Source organism: Chroicocephalus ridibundus, chromosome 9 (assembly GCF_963924245.1).
Source record: "Chroicocephalus ridibundus chromosome 9, bChrRid1.1, whole genome shotgun sequence".
NCBI classification, from domain to species: Eukaryota; Metazoa; Chordata; class Aves; order Charadriiformes; family Laridae; genus Chroicocephalus; species Chroicocephalus ridibundus.
This window is the reverse complement of record NC_086292.1, coordinates 2,561,592-2,584,680: the sequence shown is the minus strand read 5'-3', so window position 1 is coordinate 2,584,680 and position 23,089 is coordinate 2,561,592. Positions and strand designations below refer to the sequence as shown.

Genomic DNA, 23,089 nt, shown 5'->3' with positions numbered 1-23,089 from the left:
AAGCTAAATGAAACATAATTTCTGGAATTTTGAATCTGAACAACACCCAAATGCTACCCTGTTCTGCAAATTATCTTCAAAAACTTATGTACTTATATGCTCTGGTGAACATAGGTCTTATTTAAGAATGCAGAATTCCAATTCTATCTTCTGTCTCAGCCCCATTTATTTTTTTTTTTAATTTTATTTTAAATTTAACAAGACAGCGGTCTCTGTGTTTCATGGGCTGTTCTTGGTGGCAGCTTGATTTGTGTGTTTCTCCAGCAAATTGGGCCAGCATTTTCTGAGATCTGTGAATCTTTTAAGCAAATGTGGTGGTGAGACCCCTCTGAGCAATGACAGCGTGGCAGGCTTCTGTCCTAAGCTTTGAGCCCCCTGTAGAAATTAATGAGATCTATGCCTTGTAAAAAATCTTTCAAAACTGTTGCATTATTTATTTATATTCTGCTTCAAGGACACCACTTTTCAAGCCAAGAGATGACACAAAGGAGCCCTGGGCTGTATAAATATAGAATCTTTTTATTTTTTTGGTTAATAGATACAGTACAATTTTTGACTACATAAGAAAGCGTTGTTTTCAGTGCATACATTCTTCAGACAGACAGGAACAGGGCAGACAAACATTCCTTAGTGTTTTGAGTATTACATGGCACTTAGTTTATTTTCTTTAAGTCCCTAGTTACTGGCTTTCCCCAGTTTTCATTAGCTGCTTTGACAACTCAAGGTCTAAGGAAAAATGAATGGAGTAATAAGGATGTGCTGGCTCTCGTGGCACGGGATCCTTAGGCAGGACAATGGGACGTTGCTCAGTGCAAGCCACACCGGTCTTCCCATAACCACGGCCCTTATGGCATCGTGTTTGCGTGGGGTCCCAAATGACCCAGTCCAGCAAATTTGCTTTTCTATGTTAACACCGTATGAAAAAAACCCCAATACGTCAAACAAATAAGCCAGTGCTTGGGCTCAACACTTACATCCTGTACAATGACTGACTCTTGAGAGGGTCAAATCCAGAGTCCTCTCTGAATTTTACTTGCATAAGATGGTGCTGGTGTCATTACTTCTGACAAAATTCTTTCTGGGTTTTTTTGTGACATACTATAAAACCAGGAAATGGATCCCAGGGTTTGGCCACTACTATTTGCAGGGAGGGGCAACGGAATTATTGCTACCTTCTGTATTTTCTATTCACTTTATGATAAGAAAAAAAAATTATTATCATTGGAGTATGATACTGATCCTGGCTAACTCCTGTGTTCAGGAAAACCCAATACTGGGTTTTATCTTGTGATGTAGCTATTTGCTAGTGGTGTTTCCCTGCTAACATTTCCTGTTGTCCGGTTGGTGGTGATGGGAGCTAGAGACCATTGACCCAGAACCATACCCTTACAGGTGGAGCAGGGCCAGATCAAATTTGTAAAGTAAGATCAGACATGACAAGGCAGTGCCAAAGCTCAACGGGAAGGATCATTGAGAAGATAAGTCATAAACTGTTGACTGGCCGGTTACAGGCTTACATGCCGACTAACATTCCTACAGAATACAAGAGTGTAAATCCAAAGAGAGAAGTGCCCGGCCACTCTTGCCAAGCAGGGTAACTGAAGAGGAGGGTTTGTATTAGTGGGATGCCTTAAGCAGAGCAGTTTACGCCCGCAGGGAGCCCTAAATGTATACATCTTCAGCGTTCAGTGGTTTTGTTTGAGACTGTTACTCAGACTTTAGGTTTTTATCCGACCTTCCTTGATATCCTGAGTAGAAGATGTGGGCCCAACATCCTGGTTGGGACCCCCCCTTCTGAGCATAACTTGGAAGAACCTAAGCGAAGACCTCATTGTTTGAGAAAGGACTAGGAGAAAGATGGGATTCACATAGATAGTCACCAACCTTTGTTTTGCTTCAGATACCAATATTGAAAAATCAATAGATTACGAAGATTCTCTCATTCACGGAGGGGATACAGAGAGGCTTCCAGACAAACCAATAGAAACTAGTTTTCGTCGCCTATATTGGAAAAAATTGTAATGTGACAAAAGCTTGCTTTAGATTACCTAGTTCAGCCTCTGCAAGCACAGAAAATATAGGAAATAGCAGGGCGAAATGAGTCCTATAGCTTTTCTCTATCTTTTGAATAACATCAGCTATCTGAAGAACAAATATCAAGAAACAGATGAAAAGTAGAAAAAAGGGGAGATAGGAAACCAGACTGTTTAAAAACACTAGCCTGAATGCTAACATGCAGGTGAAGGCACTTATCCTGGGACACCCGTGTGGCAGGTGATTGTTGGAGAGAAGCCAACACGTTTCTGTGGCTGGCTCTGAGTTCCCTTAGCTCCAATTCTCTGGGGTTACAAGAGGACAAAACCAGTAGGAGTAAGCACCACCAAAGCAAACAAAGGTATGTGTTAATGCCAGATACTATTGAGCTCAGCCAGGTTAGATAAAGCAGGTGGCTGACAGGAGTTGAGTAAGAATCCCTGAGAAGTCTGAAACAATAATAAACATCGCATCAGTTAAACACTTTGGCCCCTTCTGATCCTCTGGCCAATACACCAGCCTTCAATTAAAAAGGAGGCAGTGGAAATTCCTCCCCTTTACCATGAGCTGCTTCCAGGAATGAGATAAACCTGCCAGATTCCTCCAGATCCCTGTTTCCCAACTGAAACTAAATAACGTGGAGAGTAAGTGAGAGCCAGAGATACTCGCAGCCAAGAGGAGAACTGCTATGAAATGGCACTAGTAGGGTACTGTAAACTGGAGCCTGGCCTGCAAGCATTAGTGAAATGTTTAGTAACAATACTTAACTCTGTTATGTCTGGGTATCTCTTTCTCTTTTGACTAAAATGTTACAAATTTTACCATATAAATGAATCACTATATTTGTTTCTACTGGGTAAACTATATACAACACTGTAAGAAAAGAACAATAATTAAATTAAGGGAGGAGAGAAAAGGACAAACAAAATATTAGTAAATAAAATAGAAGACATATGTTCAATAATACTTTTCAGGCAATACTTTTGCTTGTTACATTTACTATAAGGAGGAAAAAAATCTTCCACTCAAAATAAACATTGGAAACACAGGTGCCCAAACATCAGTCACTTGCCATCTCCAGAACACGTGAAGGCCGTTATCGCGGGTTCGGAGGGTGTCTGTGCTCTCTGAAGAAATGGCCATGGATACGGCGCAAGATGGCTGTTGATCTTGCCACTGCAGAGGAGGCCCCAGTGTTCAGGGCACTGTCAGTGCCACCAGGGTTTTAAAATGTCTTGAGCACTTGAGCCTGCGCTCTGTTTCCATATCATCTCTTGGAATGCAGAAGGGCTGACAGACGTTCCTGAGAGCCAGAAGGGGACCTGGCTACCAGCGTCCATCGGTGTCCGCTTGGGTCCCGCTCAGGAAACCCGCTTCGTGTTCCTCTGCTCTCGGAGAAACCTCTACAGTTCAGCCTCGATCAAGTGGAAAGATGAGATACTCAGGTCTCTTAGAAGCACACAGTCACACAGCAAGTTTCCCGTTCTTTTTCAAAATAGAGAGCATGCTTGCAGGTTTTTTTTCCTCTATGTACTTATTTTTAAGTTTATAAGGGAAGGGTTTTTAAACACTGTCATTTTCTTACCCTACAGAGCAAGGCACAATAACAAACCATCTCCCACTGATGCCATTAACAGTAGAGCCAGACAAACTGCCCACACCTTTTTTTCTTTTTGCCACCTGAATAAATTATTTCCAAAAAGAAGTGACTGGTTATTTGATCAGGGCCATACATAGTTAATTTACCGTTTGATGAAAAACTGATCCAATGAGCTTTTTGGGGCTCATCAGATGAATTTTTTTCCCAGTAGTTTCTTCTGTTATATGACCAGCTCTACTTAATACATAGGTACTAAAATACAAAGAAGTGCAAAAATGGCCATAAAGCAACTACAGACCACAGCTTTCTACCAGGTGCACTATGAGCAAGGGGCTCGTGAATTACTGCAGGTGATTTCCTTAATACATCGAATCTGAAGTCAAGGAGAAGTGCAGTTCCCAGGAGCCCATACTTCAGATGCTTTAGCGTTCACAGTTAACGTGGTGCGGGGTTTGGAGATTTGTTTCCCCCTTTGTAATACCTGAGGCTTGTTTGTGTTTACTTCAATGTGACCAACTGTAACCCATCATCCAGAAACATTTTCTTCACTGCTGCGAGGGTGTCCAGGCTCTTTGCCAAGGTAACGTCATTGTTTTGCAGGTGTTGGATTTTTTTTTTTCTTCCTTTAGTTTGTAATTGTGAAGAAAAATTCTTTTTCTCTGAAGAAGTCAAATCAGCGTCAAGTCTAAGAAGAGAAGGAAAGGGTTGTGCAGACCTTGGAAGAAACTGCACAGAGAGTGAGTCCTTGACAGATCCAGGCTTATAACTTAGGCGGTTATAGCCTTGAGTGTCAATGAACATCTTTCTCATCCTTGCTTTTTGTACTTGCAACCTAGATTCTGTCTTTCTTCCTAGATTTCTGAAGTCAACTCTGATTGATTGTTACAAAGCACATTAAATGACAATCGTTATTTGCTTATTTTTGAAGTTGTGAGTATGCACGGGGTACGCATGGGACCTGGGTATACATATTTGCAGGGCAACAGTCCCTGCCACGCACAGCTTTTGGGCTGGGGGCAACACACTTTAAATTTCTCAAATTTGTGATCCGTTCAGCCCTGCATGATTAGGCTGCAAAAAAAAAAAAAAAAAAGCTTTGAATTACTATGAAGGGCTTAGATGCAGGGGGCGTTGCATATCACACCAATATTTACCTTGGCAGGACAGTCACAAACGAATATGTGTCACATATGCTTATAGTTTAGCATGGGCTGGTATTCCCAGGATCAAACTGTTGGGCATCTGCCACAGAATCCAAAGGAAATGCTTTTTTTTTCTTGTTTCTTTTTAGTAAATAGCCTGTGCGCATAAAGGAAGCATAAAAATGCTGGTACCCTTCTGGTGCCTCAAGGGTGTATGTGCATTTATGTGTAACTCTCATGTTGTTAATGAGTAATTTATGCACATTCACGCGTGCACGTGCGCTGGGAAATTCTGTCTATTTAAGCTTAAGAAGGTTCTCATTTAAGGCAGTGATTTTGCTTTGCAGTCATTACAGATGCATCTCTACCAGGGCTCCCTATTGCATGTAAGTTAAATAAATTGCTGTTTGAACAAGGAGAAAACATAGGGAAACAGATGTAACCACATTGTATGCCCTGGTGGCCCAAAAGAGCGGCCTGCCTCTTGATACACGAGTAACGTCTGCTTTCCCTGTGCCGTATCCTTCCTAGGAGTGTATTCTATAGGCAGTGGAAATTCGTAAATCACAAATTGTAACCAAAATATTTTGGATTTCAAAATATTTCAGAAATATTTACGGAAGGTGAGATCCCAAGAATGGTGTTTCAGTTTTGGATTTTCTCCAAAACCGAAACGTTAGTGTGTATGGCTGCTGTTTTCAACTGATCCCTTACAGCATCGTACTAAAGAATCCCTGCAGGATGTGTGCAGGACCAGTAGAATGAGTCTTGTTTTCACGACTGGTTTGACAGGACTCTTATGGAGTAAAATATGAATGAAGGAACTTGTAAATCTGCAAATGCCAATGACCATTCCCAGCCAGGGGAGGAAGGAGTGGACGTGGTTCTGGGTTACAGCTCCTACTTACGATTCTGATAGGCAGATTTTTAGTTTACTGCGTGTGTTGCAATAGGCCTTTAAAGATAGCAAAGAAGATGCTCTTAAAATGTTTCTATTCACATCAGAGATGTGCCAGAAGAAACATATGAACCATTGTCCTGTCAGATTTCCCTTCTCTTGTTACCCAGCCTCTTTCTCCAGGCGTGGAGGCATGTCAGAATCTAGCAGGGCTGAGGGGTGCAGGGTGCCCTGTGTCAGGCTGGGCCGATTACACCGGAGGGGCCGAGTAGTGAATGACGGAGTTGTAATCTGGAGGTGGGCTGTGGCATTCCAGGTTGGGATCCATAGGAAGGAGAACAGAGTCTTCCAGTGTGAAGTCCATGGTGTCCTCTTCTACCTGTACTGCTGGCTGGTATTTGACAGCCTCACGCTCGTGATCAGATAATATGGATTCTTTGCTCTTGCTAACAGCTCTCCGCCTGTTGAGAACAAACAGTGTAATATATTGACTCTGTCGCTGTCAGGTTTTGTCTCTATGTGTAATTAATGGTCAAAATTAGTTTTAAAATAGTAAATATGTAAAACATTCCAATTTACCTTTGCAGCATCCTCTAAGGCAGTGACATTTTACAGATTGGATAAGGGAAGTGAATTAGGTATTTCAAATAACTTGGTGTTTTAAGGGTAGATTTAGGAGTAAATCCAGGAGTCCGGTTGCCCTGTCTTTTCAGCTTACTGCATTTCACTGCACTATATATATCTTGGTTATAAATGCACCTGTCCTATACATACAATAATATTCTCTCTCATTGTTCTGACACAGGTCAGTAAAAATTTGACTTTTCTGAAAGCAGAACTGAAGGCTATGACTTTTCTTTAAGTATAATAAAGGATGAAATAATGGATAATCTGTGACAGACTCTAATTTAAAATGATACTGAAAGCAAGAGAGTGTGTTGAACACAGACTTGCAGTGTAGGGCAAAATCTCTCTTCTATTCTCTAGCCCTTTAAAATTACTGAGCAGTAGCTAGTGAAGGGCAGCGCTTTTCAACGTTACAACTGCTGGCCTGTAACTGATGCTATTAGAGAGAGCCAGCTTTCATTTTCTGCTGTCTTCTCCTATTATAGGTGATGAAGGCGGTGGGAGAGAAGCAACTTAGATCACACGGAGTAACCTCAATGTTAAAAGTAGGAGAACCCCGGAGAGGATTTGTATCACAAGGTGACCTTGAGGAGCAGCATGTGTTGTGGAGAAAAAAAAAAAGGTACTTTCTGTCATAGGCTGCCTTAAAAATAATGTTTTGTTAAGCCTGGTTTCTTCCATCTGAGGAATTCGTTGGAAGAGGTCTGGATAATTTAGGGTTGGTTCTCAAAAGGATCCCAAGGTGAGAATGGCTTTTGAACTTCTCTGCTTTGTTTAGGGACCCTTTAACGTGCGTCTCTTTGGGATAAGTCTCGCTCACAGACTAATTATGGCATTGCTCATGTCTCAGTTTAGAATGACTTATGAATGTGCCTGGGAGAATTTAAATGCAGGCAGCGCTCAAGCACTTTGTGTGTGTGTTTCATGTGTGTTTCAAGGAACATCAAGCTACCTTCTAATAATCCTAAAAAAAATCTGAAAAATCAACAGTTCATCAAATAATAAGCATAATGAATTTTACAATTTTATTTGTACTGCTGGAGTGCTTGCAGCCCCCAACAGTTGATCATGGATTCAGAGTGTAGTGCTTTAGAAAGAGAGCAAAGCCAGTTGCTGCCCCAGGAAACAAAGCAAGAGCTAAGAGACAGATACAGTAACTGGAGGAAGGGGGACAAAAATAATGAATAGGAAAAGTAGCAGATCCAAGACACCAGCTGTGTGTGCTGTCATGTTTTTGTGATGGTACAGCAGAGAGAACCGCTGCAGGCCTAAGAGCAGGTTGATGCTTGGCGTGACAGAATTGTAATATACAGTAGGCCCAGCTCCTTTCAACTATGAAAGGGTAAATATGTCTTGCTAGATTACGCTACTGTGACTTCAGAAGTTGTGTTATCTTGCCTCTGAATCTGGAACCTGTCAAAAGCTTCAGTTTTCCCACAAGCTGCAGATATTCTCAGTCTGGCTGACAGAACTAGCGTCAGTCTCATCTCTTAAAATTTTTGCTAATTATGGAAAGGTCACGAGTGTGCAGTGCATTGGCTAGAGCAGAGCACCGGGTTATGATGTGTCCACAGCCACATTGAACAGCCTGTAGGGTCCAGGGGAAGATTATCTATCCCTGTAGTTCTCTTCTTGGGGGAGCGTGTGGAGTAGGTGATACCCTGTGTACCCATGAAGCCAGCCATTCTAAGCCAGGAGCTGAGATATTTGGCTACATTCAGACATGACAAACAGCTACAACTCTAATCAGCTGCAAGGGGAGACTGGCTGCTTTGTAGTTGGCTTGACTTTAGCATGCTGTGGTGGCTTTCCGTAGCGTGTTTACATCTCCAGCTTCATCTCTAGGAGGCGAACCCAGGACCCCTGAGTTGTAAGAACCAGCCCACCATGTTTTGTGTGTCTAGAATAAACTTGTGTTTTGTGACTTCTAAAATGCAAAGGCTGAGGTTATAGATTAAAGCTGATGTTACTGTGCTTTTAGACCCGCACAGGGCATTGAAACCAAACCTGTTGAGTGGCAAAGCAGAAATTCTAAAATAAATAGTAACCCTGAGAATTTCAACAAAAATATAGCACACTCTGCTGTCATAATCTAAGTTTTTCCTCTTTGACCAGAGAAAAATGTGAGTGGAAACAACTTCTGTATACTATACCTTTGGCAACTGTGCCTTTCTGTCCACACACACACACGCTTTCTCTGTAGATAAATTCTGCCCTGGTATGAGGAATGGAACCACAACTTTGCTTCACTCTTCATTTATGTATTTTTCTTTTTGTTGCTCAGTTCTATTGACTCCTGTCACACAATTCCACAGATGCTCTGGCTTCTAATTTGCCAGGTATTAAAGTTGTCAGTGGAGACAGAGAGAAGCTTGAAAGTATCTGTTTAACTTGGCCCTCAGCCTACATATCTCAGAGTGCTGGCGAAAAAGAAATGTTATTAGGGTTTAGTTTGTCCACACAATGGGAAATTTTCAGACCCATGTAGACTACCAGCAAGCGTTCTTGTTAGGCTTCTACCCCTGTAGGTCAGGAGACTGGATATCTGGGAATAACTCTGCCTATCGCTGAAATCAGGCTGGTGTTTGAAGAAAGCCTCTTAAATGCTGACTTCTCATATTTGCTCCAAAGACAGAAAGCTGATGAGTTTAGTTAGAAGCAAGTTTTGTCATTGGCTGTCTTATGGCAGACCAAAATGCAATTAACTTTCAAAACTATTCCTTTCATCTAAAGGCATTTCCTAAATTAAAGCTATCCGAGGGTCTCTGCGTTTTTCCCTTTATGCTCTATATTACCGACACTTCAGTCTACTCTGTTCACGAGACAGAGAAAAGTACATATGCTTGGACTGTATATTGGGAAGCGAGACTGCAGCATCCCTCTTCTGTCTGTCCTTGAAATCTCATTTGCTACACAGAAACTGCCACCCTGAATCAGACGTCAGTCTTGCCTCTGGCGGTGGTCAGTACTTGATGCTTCAGAGGAAAGCAAAAGCCCCTTTATGCTCGGAGCCAATTGTACTACCCTGGATAAGACAGACAAATTCTCCCTGAGCCCCACCGATAAACATTTTCTGACTGAAGGCATTAGATTTGATTAATCACACAATTATGCAGCTACAGAAGTTAATAATGGTTATGTAATTAAATAATTTAATTAAAAGCTACCCATTACTTGGTTCAGTGCTTCAATGCTTCGGGGCATTAGACTGCCCCAAAAGGTATCTCCTTGCTGATTTTGCCTCTGCCTGACTTCTGAATGCTGCAGCTGCAGGAGGCGATAAAAGAGATGTTCAGTTTTGATAAATCTGTTCATAACTGTGAATGTCTCAGCCCAGTCTCACTTGACTGTTAGGATTCTCACCACAGCACAATACTGATCATTTGACGTGTGAATACTGTGACATTCAGCTGAAACACATTTGCTCACAGACCCAAGCTGGTCACGTTTTACACAATGACCAACCTGAAAACTTGTTTGTCCTTGCAAGAATGTGTACCGTTTGGGGCAGGATAAGGGGAAAGATGAGAATCCGAACACTGCCATTTCCTGTCCTCAAACAGAGTTTTTAACCTAAAGGACCCTTTTTCATAATGTGCACGTTTCTGTGGAGAGCTGGCTGGGAAAATGTGTTTCACAGAAGGGGATGAGCTGGCTTCAGCCTTGTTTCATGGGCTGAGAGTAAAGTCAGCCAGCACTGGACTCCTCTCTCTCAGAAAAATACCTACAAGCTGGGCACGTTTTTGGGGCAAGTACAATATTGATGAAAACACTGGAGGAACCCATACTAGAAGATTAAAAGAATGGAAATCAGTAACAGCAAATCAACTAAGAGTGACATTCATAATTACCAGCAAATCCTGCTACACTTCAGGCTGTATTTCTGTAGTGTCTCTGAGCCTGGTGCCAGTGTCGAGCCTGTTAGATGTAAGACCAAATGAGGTGGAGGAACCTACTGGTGTGGACCCAGTGTCGATAACTGGGAGCCTGCCAGCTCTGTAAGTAGGACTGTATCAGGCAGCCTGATTACCGCAGAGCTTGGGCTCTATGCTATGGCAGGCACATGTAGTGTGTCTGTGCGGGGCCACAATATAGTTAGTAGATCTCATGCCCCAGACACAAGCTTGGACAAGTGAATTTTGGTGTAGTACCGGGGGTGGTGAGAGCTGTTAGCAGTTCACGATTTTACTGTGCTTTGTCAGATTTCCTGGTATAGATGAAGCTGAAAAGTCTAGGAATTAAACTAGATGAAGGAAAAGTTAGCCTGAATATTAAGCAATCTTTCACAATCTTTTCAGTTTTCTGGAGAGGTGTCAAAGTTGTTCAGAAGATACCACGGAGGATAATCTTGTAATAGCTAGAAAGCCTAAATGACCTAATGAGACTTTTTCATCCTGCCATATGAACCAGAGATTTTGATTAGAGGTAGAAAAATACTGAAATCATCAAAGAGCTGGGAAATCACTACTGGAGCTGTTTATTTAAGTGAGAGGCAGCCAGTTTCTATTAGCCTAAATCTCAGGGTCAACGACTTGAGGAGGAGCATGGAGAAAGGGATGACTGTAAGAAAATCACCCTGTCCAGTGATGGACCCCAGTACCAAGAGTAGCACTTATTCCCAGTGCTGTGGAGCAGCACTTACTGCTTTGCGATAAGATGCCTGAGTATCTTGCCCTCAATAGGAAAAACTAATAGACTGTTGCGTCCATGTAGAAACCCTGGCCTTGTTCAGAAGCTGTGTTTAGGGAAAGATGAGAAATTGGGCTGAGCGTTGACAAGTAGAGCTGTTTGTCTCATGACTGCATCTCGTAATAAAATGTAGGGGCTTCAGGGCTTTATAACAGCTTTCATAGGTGTTTAATGAGGCACAGAGTGATTAATTTTTTTTTTAATTTTTCTGCAAAGAAAGAAGAAAAGGGTTATTTTTTCATCTGATAGTTATGACTGTTCATGGTTTGCTTTAATACAATTTAGAGGGGGTGCTGTGCAGTAAGAATTTAATCCTGGGTTCCCCTCTGGCAATATCAGTGCATCAGTAGTCTGCTGGCACAGAGAACTCAAGGGGATCAAGAATACATTGTTTTGAAATACTTCTGAACACAAAGTACAGCTAGAATAAAGTTTTAACAGGCCAAAGTCACCCACTCATCGAGCATGTGTCCGCTTGCATGCGTGGCAGAGTCGAACAGCTGGCCCTGAGACTGACTCCAGCCCTTGAACTGCAGCGAGGTGAAAAGCGCCGCAGTCCGAACCACGCTGGGGAGTGCAGCCTTTCACAGTTCTCCTTTTAGTCCTTGCCACTGTAAGCATATAGCATAATCCTAGGAAAAAGTGGCATACGTAACTCCCGAGTAGCTACTCCTTCAAAGTTACCTATATTTTGGAGAGCTCAAGTCAGGTCATAGTGCAAGGAGCTGCCGGACACAACAGTAAGTACATTTGCTATCTCAGCACGCTCGTCATGGAAGAAAAATCTTCTAAGTTCTGCTATGGAGCAAACATTTCCACACCTCGTCTTTCTAAGATGATGCAAAAGGATTTGAGCCCAGTCAGCCGGGTTGTATTTTTGTTGGGTGTCTTGCATTTGGACATGAATGCCTAATGTTCCTGAGCAAAATCAGTTAGTTTCAGCGTTACTGACTTGCCTTAGGCCCAGTTTGGCTTTGGCAAAGGCAGAGCCCTCAGTGATGGGATCTGGATGCAGCATCCAGAGCCCAGAGCGGATCAGCTGGTGTCATGGGACTTGGCCAGAACCAGATAAGTAATTTCAGAGCGGCTGGGGTAGGGGAGAGAAGGGAGAGGAATGGAGGGAGGACAACTGAGCAGATAGCAGACTTATTGTAATTTTAAACAATAACCTGATTATAGAGTCTCTGGGAGAATTTTAAAGCAGTGCTTGGCAGTGGCCTGTTAATATTACGAGATGAAACTTGACACCAGAGTCATCCCATCATTAAATCCCCTCTATGTTGAATGCGCTTCCTTGAATGCTAACTCCGGTGTCATTATCCCGGTCAATCTTCCCATCTCTCACTGCAGCTTCTGTTGTGACTTTATGCTTTAGCAGTATGAAACGTTTAGAGCTCAGAAATGGTTAGTCCAGTCTTAACAGCCGTCCCAGGCCCAGAGTATCAGATTCATCTCCAGTAAACTCTTGACACTGACACTCCATGGTGTGTAGTGTTGCCAAATTTTAAACTTGACAGAGAAATAAATGCAAGATAAATAAGCAGCAAGATTTTGGCAAGAAAGTAAATGCAGCCACCCTGGTTTAGAAAACACACTAAGCCTTTGAACGGTTTTGTTTTAGAAAAGAAAGACTGTTTGAAAAGGATCCAGGGTAAATGTTTTTGATAGAGATACACAATTAACAAGGGTGACTTTATCTCCCCTGTTAAACCAACACTCTCTTCTGACCTCTCCTAGACTATTCTATATGCTTTTGAGGCTTGTTTTCCAAGTTAGCGGTGCAGGAGCACCAAGGGGTTTCATGTCCTCAAATGAGAGGGCGTCAGGATGCTCTGTGACTATGTAAAAAATGTTATTTGTGCCAATGATAGTCTGCAAGACCAACAAAAAAAGAAGCTGACAAAATAGCTTTCTCAGCTGGACCTCAAACACTCAATGAAGGATGTGGCCGAGAAAAAACACATCTCTGTCCATTCAATGGTAGCCCTGGTCCTGGGAATAAGGAGACAACAAACAGCTTGCTGCAGGGTTTGCTTTTATAGCAGACCTCTGGTAAGATGGTCTTTCGCGGTTTGGCTGGCACAGAAAGTATCGGGTATCTCACGAAGAATGGAATCCCTGTGGAAGCGTTGACTGTAATGGGGGCGAGCCCCAGCTGGGGTGGGTCAGGCAGAGATGCACTGAACCCAGCAGAGCCGCCTCACTTCACCTTCACTCCCGGTGGGCCTGATAGCAGTTCAGAAGGTTTTCCTGGAAATCTCGAAAGAACAGGCTGTTATGGAATTTTTGTGTTTCTACATCTGGCTGGATGTTGATTTTTCTGATTTTCAGTGGAAAGCCTGGAAGGGGGAGAGAGAGAACCTTCCTCTGCCAACTATTTGTCTAAATGCGGCAAATGCAGTAGGGGAAACAGCAGTCAGAGGTGACTGACAGAAATCTTTAGAAGGATAAATCCTATCAGGGAGGCTGTTTGTGTGTGTGTATGTGTTGGATTTGTGTCAACATGACATCATGCAGAAAAGAGAGGTAAATCAGCCCAGGTAAAGCACCAGAGTAATGCAGTTCCTGACATTTGAGCTCCGTTTTTTTTTAGAGCTGATGCCATTTGGTCTCCATAGCAATGCACTGTGCTGTGCAGAAATCCTCTCAGCGTGTGCATAGGATAAGAACATGGAACCGTATCTAGATATCTGCTAATCCCCCGACAGGGACGATGCTGGGACAGTACTACAGAGGAAATACTGCTGAACAACATTATTCCTGAAGTCACACTCATATCCAGGAGAATCTGTAACATTTGAGTGCTTCTAGTTAGTGCTCAAGGCTCTCCAGCCTTCCTTGCGTAACCTTTTCCCTTTCCTCTTTCTTCTTTCCTGCCTTCAAGCATCTAGGAATTTATGATTTTAAGGCCTGAAAAGACAAGTAAAGCTCCTTCTGTCTTGCTTTTCCCTCCGAGTGAGGGAGTTAGCCCCTCTGAAATACTGTTGCGTTCTGACTGTGCGCTCTCACGTGAACTCTCCCGCACTATGCAGAAGTTGCACGAGTTTTTTCGCATCTATCATTTCTCTTTAATGTAAAAAAAAAAAAAGTGACTTGATGTAGAACAAGCAATTGCTCTGGTGGGAAAGATCATTGAGTTTAATACAGAGGAAACTCTAGGCAATTCAGTAGAAGTCTAATTAGCTTAATTAACTGAAAAGACACGGAATTCCTTGCTACAGAATTGCTTCTTTCTTAATATTTTGGGTAGTTATTCTTTGAAATTCTCCAAGTTGACATTTGAATCAGTAAAATGGATTACTATTGTTACTATACTTTTCTAGGAAAGTGGAGAAGAGCAATTTCACTACCAGGTTAACTCTCTGCCTGTGCTTGATTGTGACAGAAATATAAAGAACTGTGCGCTAACTGATAGCTAAAAGCAAAATACCTGTTTTTATTCTTCTGTGATCGTCTGTATTATGAATGGATAAACATATAGCAAACACTGGCACAGCCTCTATTTGTAAACCAAATATGAACAATATAATTCATAGGGTAATGGGCAATATAATTCATAGGTAGGAGTAAGGGATTTCTCTGTAGGACTGTCTTCATAGCTATGACAAAGCAAATGTGGAAATCCTGGTTCTGGTAAATGCTTTGCAGTGCTTATGCTGTTCTTTACTATACATGCTGCCTTAAAGGTGCCAGTCCTTCTCTGTGTCTAAAGTTGAACATAGCTTTGTTAGACACTGGTATAAATATAAATGTTATCTTCTGGATTAATAAATCAAGTTCTTCAAAGTTTGTTCCACAAGTAAAAGAGAACACTAGAGAGGCAGTCAAGAATCAGCTGAAGTAGATATGTATATTCTCAGCTCTTTTACTCCTGTCGCTTGCCGTGCGCAGCATATTCTGCCCCAGGGGATCAGATCATGAACAGGAGACACCAGCTTCACTAGACAGCACTCGCTTGGTTTTTTGAATGTGATTCAGAATCACAAGGCAACTTGGCGTTTTGGAAGAAGAGTTGAATTGATTGACGAGACATTATGTGCTTAAAGCTGATGACATGATTTTTCATTTTTATCACGTGAATCAACATTTTTCATGTTAATTATCCTTCCTGTAACTTAAATGCAACAGCGCGGTGTTCCTTTCAGAGACTGGCAACTCTGTTTTATGTTCAACTTCTTTCTGGAAGCAAAGTTTACATTATAACTTTCTTGATCTTAAAATACATTAACCACGGTCTTTCAGTTGTAGGAATGAAAGCCAGAGTTGCTTCTCCTTCTAGCTTCTTTAGACAGTCTAGCAGTTTTCCTTTTGGAATCAGAAACAAAATTGCAAATTTCACAGGCATTTTTTCTGAATGGGAAACTGTCTGAAAATGAAATATCAAAAAGTACTTACGCCAGAGCCATGATCCCGTAAGGCCAAGAACGGATTTCCAGCCTCTTTGGGCTTTTTATCTCATCTGACGTCAACACCATCCCACTGTCCGACTCCTGAGCAGCAAAAGAAGAGAACGTCAGCAGAGTGCTAAATGATCATGACAGCACTTTTAAATTAGAAACAGCCTCCATGGGGAGAGCGTGGAGTCAGACTAAACCACTATTAAAGTCAGTAGAGAAGGAAAGCCAAGGAGTTAGAATCCCAAATTCCAACTATCTTACTTTGTGATGATACTGCTTTTAGGCAAGTTGATAGAATTTCAGCTTATAAAACTGTCTCCAGCTACAGAGCAGACAAAGCCAGGGCAGGAGAATGCAACTTCTCCTTCACTGTGGCCTGTAGAGGTTGGGGACCCCTGTCTGCGCAGTTATCAGGGAGAGACCGACGACAAGGTGACTGACTACCTGTAGGTCTTGTATTGTAGTGTCACATACTGAGACTTGTGTACTGGGACTAATACAGGAGCTCCCAGCTATTCTGTGTAATCACAACATTCCAACCAACAACCTGGGGGGGGGCAAATGCATTAAAACTCTCAATTGTATGCTAATTAGTAAAGTGCTTAACACACAGATACGTCCAGCTGGTGTATGAAATTAAGCCCGTTCTTCAGAATATTCTCTTATCAGGGCCTATGTTATCAGTTTTTATCCAGCTGTTCCTGACAATGCTGCTACTTAGCCTGAGAACATTTGCCTTGGTTTTGTGATGATAAAGTTTTTGAGCTGTATTTTGAAAGAGCACCCTTAAAACGAACATATCAAAAAATAATTTGACATTTTCAAACTTGAAACTGATATTAAGCATGACATATGGATACCATCTAGGTAGCATAGCTGGAATATGAAAAGACAGAAATTCATAAAGAATATATCCAATAATACTGGCTAGGCTCCTCAGAGAAAAAGTACCCTAAATACCTACTAGAAATACGCTATTAGAAACATTGAAATGCTAAGGAAGTGGAAATTCAGTATTGTTTTGGCAAATCCAGGTGCTTTGCAAAGATCTATAGCCTAAAAGGCTCGTTGTACTTTGGTTATGGACTTTCTTATGAGCTGTCCAACAAAACGGGATTGATTAGTTTCAAAGTTGAGGTTGTGATTTCGCTGCACTTGAAGTTGAGTTCAAGATTGCAATTAAGATCCAGCTGCTGTTGTGCTAAGTGCTACGTAAGTTCACAGACATGCACAGTCCTTGTTTTAAGTAATTTTAAAAATATTAAATGTTCTGGGGGGTTCCGTTGCATTTGAACTATTTTGCGATGCTGGAGAGTTGCACATCTGTCTGTCTGTCAAAACCAAGAAAGAAAAAGACTTCAACATGGGAAGTGAAACGCTAGTTAATCTTATTTTACCAGTGGAACTGATGGAAACAAAAAAAAAATAATCCCAGCAAACAACAAATGAAAAGCAAAAGCCTTTTTATAAATGCTTTGGTAATATATCAGTTGTTAGTAAGATCAGTCTAGAAGCTGATTTTCAAAGTATAAAGTAAAATCCTAAATTAATTAGGTCTGTCAGAACCTCAGTAGAAACGAGCTTTTCTTTCTGGTTTTTATCTTGAGTATTTCCCCTTAAAATAGGTGGTCTAGAAACAATTTATCTGAGTGCTGCTTTGCATTTTGCTTAGAGAATTGTTAAAAGAGTATCACCAGAGACTAGAGATAAGCAGCACAATTGCAGGAAGGTGTGGTAGAGCACTTTCAGAGATCCTGGGCAGCTATTTGAAATAATGACCTAATCAGTATTAATGTCTTGAGAGGTAAGATAATTTTAGTAACCCAAGTGCACTTACTTTGTCCAAAAGTAGATCACACCATAATTTTGCTTTAAAGGATCCTCATTGAAATGTCACATTTTTTTCTGGTCTGTTAATGTATCATTAGCCTTTTTTTGAAACTTTCCCCCCTTCATGTAAGGACTTACTTTAAAATGCCACGAACAGGGAGCATTTAGGAAAGTAATGCTCCTGCTGGCAGCAGTAATCTCTTACTGATACCAGATCTATCTAGTAAATGCCTTTGTGTGATTCAGAGGGAGAGATTTTTATCCTGCAAGAGGAAAGATGCAGGAGGCAGAGAAAATTCTGAGCCTTCTAATCCCTAAAATGCACTGATAAAGGCACAGAAATTACATCTGGCAAAATACTAGGGAATAATGGGCCTTAGCTTGTGCTAACAAGAAAACAGATGAGAAATACTCTATATTTGTCAAGGACGTGAAATGTGTCCAGGACAAGTTGTAGCCAGAGAGCTGGCCCTTCCCAAGAGAGCTCCTGTGAGGAATGGCTGGCTGTGCCAGAGGGAGTCTCGGCTGGAGCACAGGGACGGTTCCCGGCTTCGCAGAGGAGACAGACCGGCTTCTTTCTATAAAACTGTACACATCTTTCTTTTCTTTTACTGCCCCTAGCTGTGTGGCCCTTGCCCTCTTCCTCTGCTAGAAGGTTTCCTGAGGGCTTCATGCTTCCTCCTTAAACTTCGATCTGCTCCAAACATGGATGTGTTACGAAGCTCCCTCCTTAGTGGCACAGAATCTGTCGCTGAGGCAGGTGGTGTGGACTGCATATGGCACTGCAGCCGGTCAGTACCGGAACCATAGAGGAAATTCATCAGTTGGATGGATTTTTTTTTTTTTTTTTAGTAAAGAAGAAAAAATAGAAAAAAACCCAAACCCCTCCACTGTTGGAACCTGTAATTTCAGGGGACGCCAACAAGCAGAACCATCATTCTGTAACAAAACAAGTTTTTGTTTTCCATGGGAGTGAAAATGAAACATTTCAACACTCTTCCACCCTGCAGTGCCATTAAACTCACAATAAATATGTTTATTTATGGTGAGAAAATCCAGGGTTTGAGCCCTTTGTGTGAATCAAGTAGAGCAGGAACTTGAATCTTGGTCTTGTCTATCCAGAACTGAACGGCCTCACCACCACCAAGTTATTGGCTGTCTCAGCCAGCCAGAATGTGTTCTGGACATATTTCCTTCAAAAGGCTCCATTTCAGTGAGCTGCCATTCTCTTATGGTGGAAAAAACATATTGAAATATGTAATATAAATCTCCTTAGCCTGATCAAAGCCAGGATAATTATGCATGAGCTTCTCTTTAAATTATTTGTTAAGATAAATGTGGGTCCCTCTTTGTTGTCACACAGTCCTATGTGTGAGATGCTAGGGCCAAATCTTCTGCTTGATTTAAAGCTTTTTCTTACCAAACAGATTTCAAAAGCTCTAATAACTGTTTCTGGTGCTGGTGACAAGTGATCTGTGAACCCGGAGGAGAAGGATGCAATCACCCCACTTACCTCATGCATCACTTTCTCCTTTTCCACTGGCACCTCATCAAATGTCTTCACACTCAGTGGCCGCTTCTTGCTGTTGTTACTGAAACCCAGAAAGTTGAGGGGTCAGCGTAAAACCCAAGCAGATGCTGCACCAGTTGGTAACTCAATTAACATCCCTGACACAGCTCAGTTTCCTGGACCAGTTTTCTTTTTTCATCTCTTGTAGCTAATAAACAATACCCTGAGAAATTTGTCTGTCCAGCTCCATGTTGAGAGAGGACAACAAACAGCGCCCAGCTATACCAAATCTTTCTTTCCCTTCCACCCCCGTATATATTTTTCTTACCCAGTTTCCACTGCGCTCCAGCGATTAACACAGTTGTTCAAGTTTTCTTCCACAGGGCAAGTTTTGGTGTTAGATTCTCCATCAGGACGCAAGGTGATGTTCAGTGGAATATAGTCTTTCCCATCCTATATAATTAATAACATAAAAGAACACAAAGCTAGTAAAGTTCATTTTGTGCTGCATCTCAGATGTAAAAGGATATTGTTTTTTAGAGAACTTTACACTGAGAAAGGACTGGATTTTATTTTAATTTACTTTATAGTGCTTCTTCAAAGTGATTATCATATTCTTTACATGTGCAAGTTAGAATATTTAGGTTTATCCAACATTTACTGTGCACAAGGCTTTGTATGAAGAAGATGGTACACTTTGGAAAACCTACAATGCAGAATGGCTGGAAATGGTCTCTAATCATAGAATCTTCATGGTTGGAAAGGACCTTTGAGATCATCGAGTCCAACCAAACAACCTACAGTCTCTGCCACCAGAGCATGCGATGTTCCAGGACTCATCTGCGGTTGGTGCGTTTTCTCTTCCAGGCATCTCAGCCCCAGCTATTGCTTCACTGGTCTTTATACGATTACAAGACTTCTCAGTGTCTCTCCCATATGGCACAGCAACGCGATGGTTGTATTGAGGGTGTCAGTACATGTGCACCCAGTTTAAAAGTAGCGGGCTTCGGTGACTTTCACAGCAGCATTGTCTTCGATGAGTTTGCAGCAATTTCTTTGTGATGATTACTACATTCCAGATGTGTGGCTGTTCTGCCTCAGTGAAGGTGAACGGAATTTCACCGATCTGCACGTCAGGAAAGCAGTCCCCTATATTGTCGTTGCGTTGGCCTCTTTGGGAATGCCAAGGGACCGGTCTCGGGGACACCTCAATCCAAGTTTAAGCCATGTGTGTGGTAGAAGGGAGGGAGCGGCATGAAGCCACAAAACCCCTTTGGCCAATAGGACTTTAACAGATTTTGGAAGAGGTAGAAGAATATTGCCTGTGTATCGACTTTTTGAGACTTAAGGAGTTGCAGCTTAGGAAGAGCTGGTCCTTCCAATGGTAGCCTTAAAGGATTTAATGTCTTGTCCTCACAAGAAATTGATGCTGCAAGTTTAATGGAATTCAGTACACATCTTAATAACCTCTGCATTGTCATTACACCCCTGCAGTAATCTTCTGAAATGACTCTTCCTTTAAGTCCTAAAACTATTTGTCCAAATTTCCCTTTGCTTGATTTTTTTTTTTTTTTTTTTAATTTTGAGAAGCAGTTAAGTGCCCTATTCCCTTATCATGATTTTTATGTCTCCTTAATTTACTTCGGTTATAGGATAAAACTCACAAGCTCTTCTTGTTGCAAACTGGGCCCTCTTCAACTTAGCTTCACTAAATTTGTTTACAAGCAGGAAGGAGCTGGAGGAGAGGGTTTGATATCTTCTTAAATTAAATTAACAGTTACATAACTAGTCTGGTTGTTTCTACTGAAGAAGAAAACAACTGATTTAACTATTATGAAATTAATAATTTTGTAATTGACTTTCTGAGCTTTAAACTGCACCTAAGAGCACTGATGAACGTAAGCTTAGAAAATGAGAGAGAAAGTTCAGACCAACTACTGGCAGTTTACTATGTTGGAATCTAATTAAAATTGTTTGTGAGATAAAGCACTATTGTTTCTCTAAGGGGCAACTGAGCCTTTTTTTAATTAATGTAAGTTTCTGCTTATTATGGATGGACAAACATCTAGTTTTGAAATATAATCCCCTTTGAATAGTTAATGTTTTCTTTGCTCATCCCAGTAGCCATTTTCCTTGTCACCTCTGTTATGAAGTCAAATCTAATATTACTGCTCGACATCGTCATTACCTGTGTGCGTGTCTACACATATCCACATACGTATACATCTGTATGCCCACGTTTGTTGAAGAAACATTTGCAGTGCTGTACCTGCTGTACATTGGCTTGAAGAAGGTCTCCTAAGCGCTCCACAAGCTCAGTGAAAGTGGGTCTCTCTGTGGGTACTCCGTGCCAACAGTCCAGCATTGTCTGGTAGCTAGAGAAAAACACAGGTATTAAGAAAGGAAAAAGATAGGAGCTTTGCTTCCAAATTGTTTCTTTCTGCTGCTGCTTGTTTTGGTCATGGTTTGGATAGTTTTGGATTTAGACAAGGTCAGATCTCCATGTGCTGGAATGCTGTCCTAGTTTCCATGTAGGATGCTGAACTACGACTGACATGAAACTTGTTGTTGGCAAAGGTCAGGATGACTTGGTCTGTCTTTAGCGTTTTCTGTGGTATCAGGACACGCAAGATATGCACAGCTAACTACGTTAGCTGGAAACAAAATACATAGCTGTCATCTGATGAGGTCTCCTTCTCTCTCCGCACTTAAATACAATCTCTTTTGTAATACTTAAATGGCATGTATCAGCCCGCAATACAAAACCTGGTGCTCTTACACTTCTGGAGTAGAGTACTCTGGAGATCTCATCCGGGTTCCTTCTTTGAGCCGTCGGCAAAAGTCCTCATCTATCTGCACTCCAGGGTACGGTGAGGCACCTGATGGGAGAAATAAAGAGGAGGCTGCAGAATGGCACAATCCCTATTTCCCAGTCCAGTGAATGAAACACATATCGATGATTTCTGCTGAGCATTCGAGATTACCTAGAGTCTGACAGCAAAAGAAGCTAGAGCAAAGAAGGGGTTGCAATCACTTGCTGTCTACGTGTTTTGTTTGGAAACCTGTTATAGACTCACTCTGCCTCTTTAGAGATTTCAATCATGCTGTCTCCTCTGCATTCGTAATATAGCCAGGACCACTCCAAGGTAAAATATGGCAGAAGAGAAATAAATTTTATTAGTTCGAGACTTTAAATGACCTCTTGGTCAGTAGTAGAAAAGTTCCAGCTTATTCAGTTGGTTACATACTGTTTCCCAAACTGTTAGTCTGCTAGTATCCTGCCCTAAGTTAAATACACATGAAGTCAGTCAGTGCTGCTCATCGTTCATTGCCTTAGAGCCTGTGGCCTCGCTGGCCTCTGTGAGTGAGTGCAGAGAAAGCTGTAGGCGTCTGGCTCCTGCAGAAGGCTGTGAGAACCTTGCAGTTCAGCCCCAGGTGTGGCACTGTAGTCCTCCTCTCCTGGTTCACCAGTGTACTTTTGTATAGGTATTATGCACTCCCACAGGTAAAAAAATCTTTCAAAAATGGCTTCCCAAATTTTTTGCCTTGTTTTCTTTTCTGAGTGTGTGTTCAGTGCAGCTTACGTTGAGGGCTACTCAATTGTTAGTGTGAAACCGGGGAGGTCAGTACGTGGCAAATGTGATTGCTTTTGAGAGGTGAACTTCTGTAAAGGGGCTGGTAGTATTCTATTAACTTATACAAAAGTTGGCCTAGTCATCAAATTGAAGGAGTGAGACTTATTTCGCTTTCCTGTATAAATGGTTATCTTTAGAGGAATGACTAGTATAAATCTATGTATGCCTTGACTGTGCTCTTCTCCTGAACTAATGAGTGAGTGGGGGCTTTTCAGAGGTTGTGATCTCTGTTGTATGCCACCTGCACTTTATGATGCACCATAAATAATGGGAACAAATACATGATTTGAGAAAGTGCTCTGGCAGCTGAGTAATCCAGACCTCATAGGTAAAATTCAAGAGATGTCCACAATGAAGTCTGAAAGGTTACTGAACTTTCTGTAGACAGACAGACCTAAAAGATGGGTAAGCTTTCCTCCTTTCCTTCTCAGCAAAGGCTTCGCATGCAGTGCAACCCTTGTCTTCCACTTTTTGGCATCCTAGAGGCTGGATGGTGAATTTGGAAGAAAACTTAATCAAGTCTTAATATATGGGATTGAATGGAATCTGGATCTGTATCCAGCCCTTGAGGAATCTCTATATGATTTACCGTCTAAAACATTCCTGCCTATTTTTTTCCCCATTTGGGAACACCATCATGTGCTGTGCACTTGGGGGCACAACAAGCGCAGCAGAAGTCTTTTGGATAAAAGCAGTGAAGATGGTGCCAAAATGTGGCTGTTCCCAG

At 41.7% G+C, this 23,089-nt stretch overlaps 1 protein-coding gene across 2 annotated transcripts in view; it reads right to left on the bottom strand.

Annotated features, from left to right (window-relative positions):
* Positions 1-499: 499 nt before the first annotated feature.
* Positions 500-23,089, bottom strand: part of LOC134520334 (vascular endothelial growth factor receptor kdr-like) — a 140,332-nt gene continuing 117,742 nt past the window's right edge. For both annotated transcript variants that reach the window (XM_063345521.1, XM_063345522.1), the window contains exons 25-30: positions 21,507-21,606; positions 20,997-21,102; positions 19,056-19,180; positions 18,731-18,809; positions 15,386-15,480; positions 500-6,135 (exon numbers count right to left, since the gene is read on the bottom strand). In XM_063345521.1, coding sequence (XP_063201591.1) covers positions 5,925-6,135; positions 15,386-15,480; positions 18,731-18,809; positions 19,056-19,180; positions 20,997-21,102; positions 21,507-21,606 — 716 coding nt within the window. In that variant the 3' untranslated portion in view covers positions 500-5,924. The remainder of the gene's footprint in view (positions 6,136-15,385; positions 15,481-18,730; positions 18,810-19,055; positions 19,181-20,996; positions 21,103-21,506; positions 21,607-23,089) is intronic.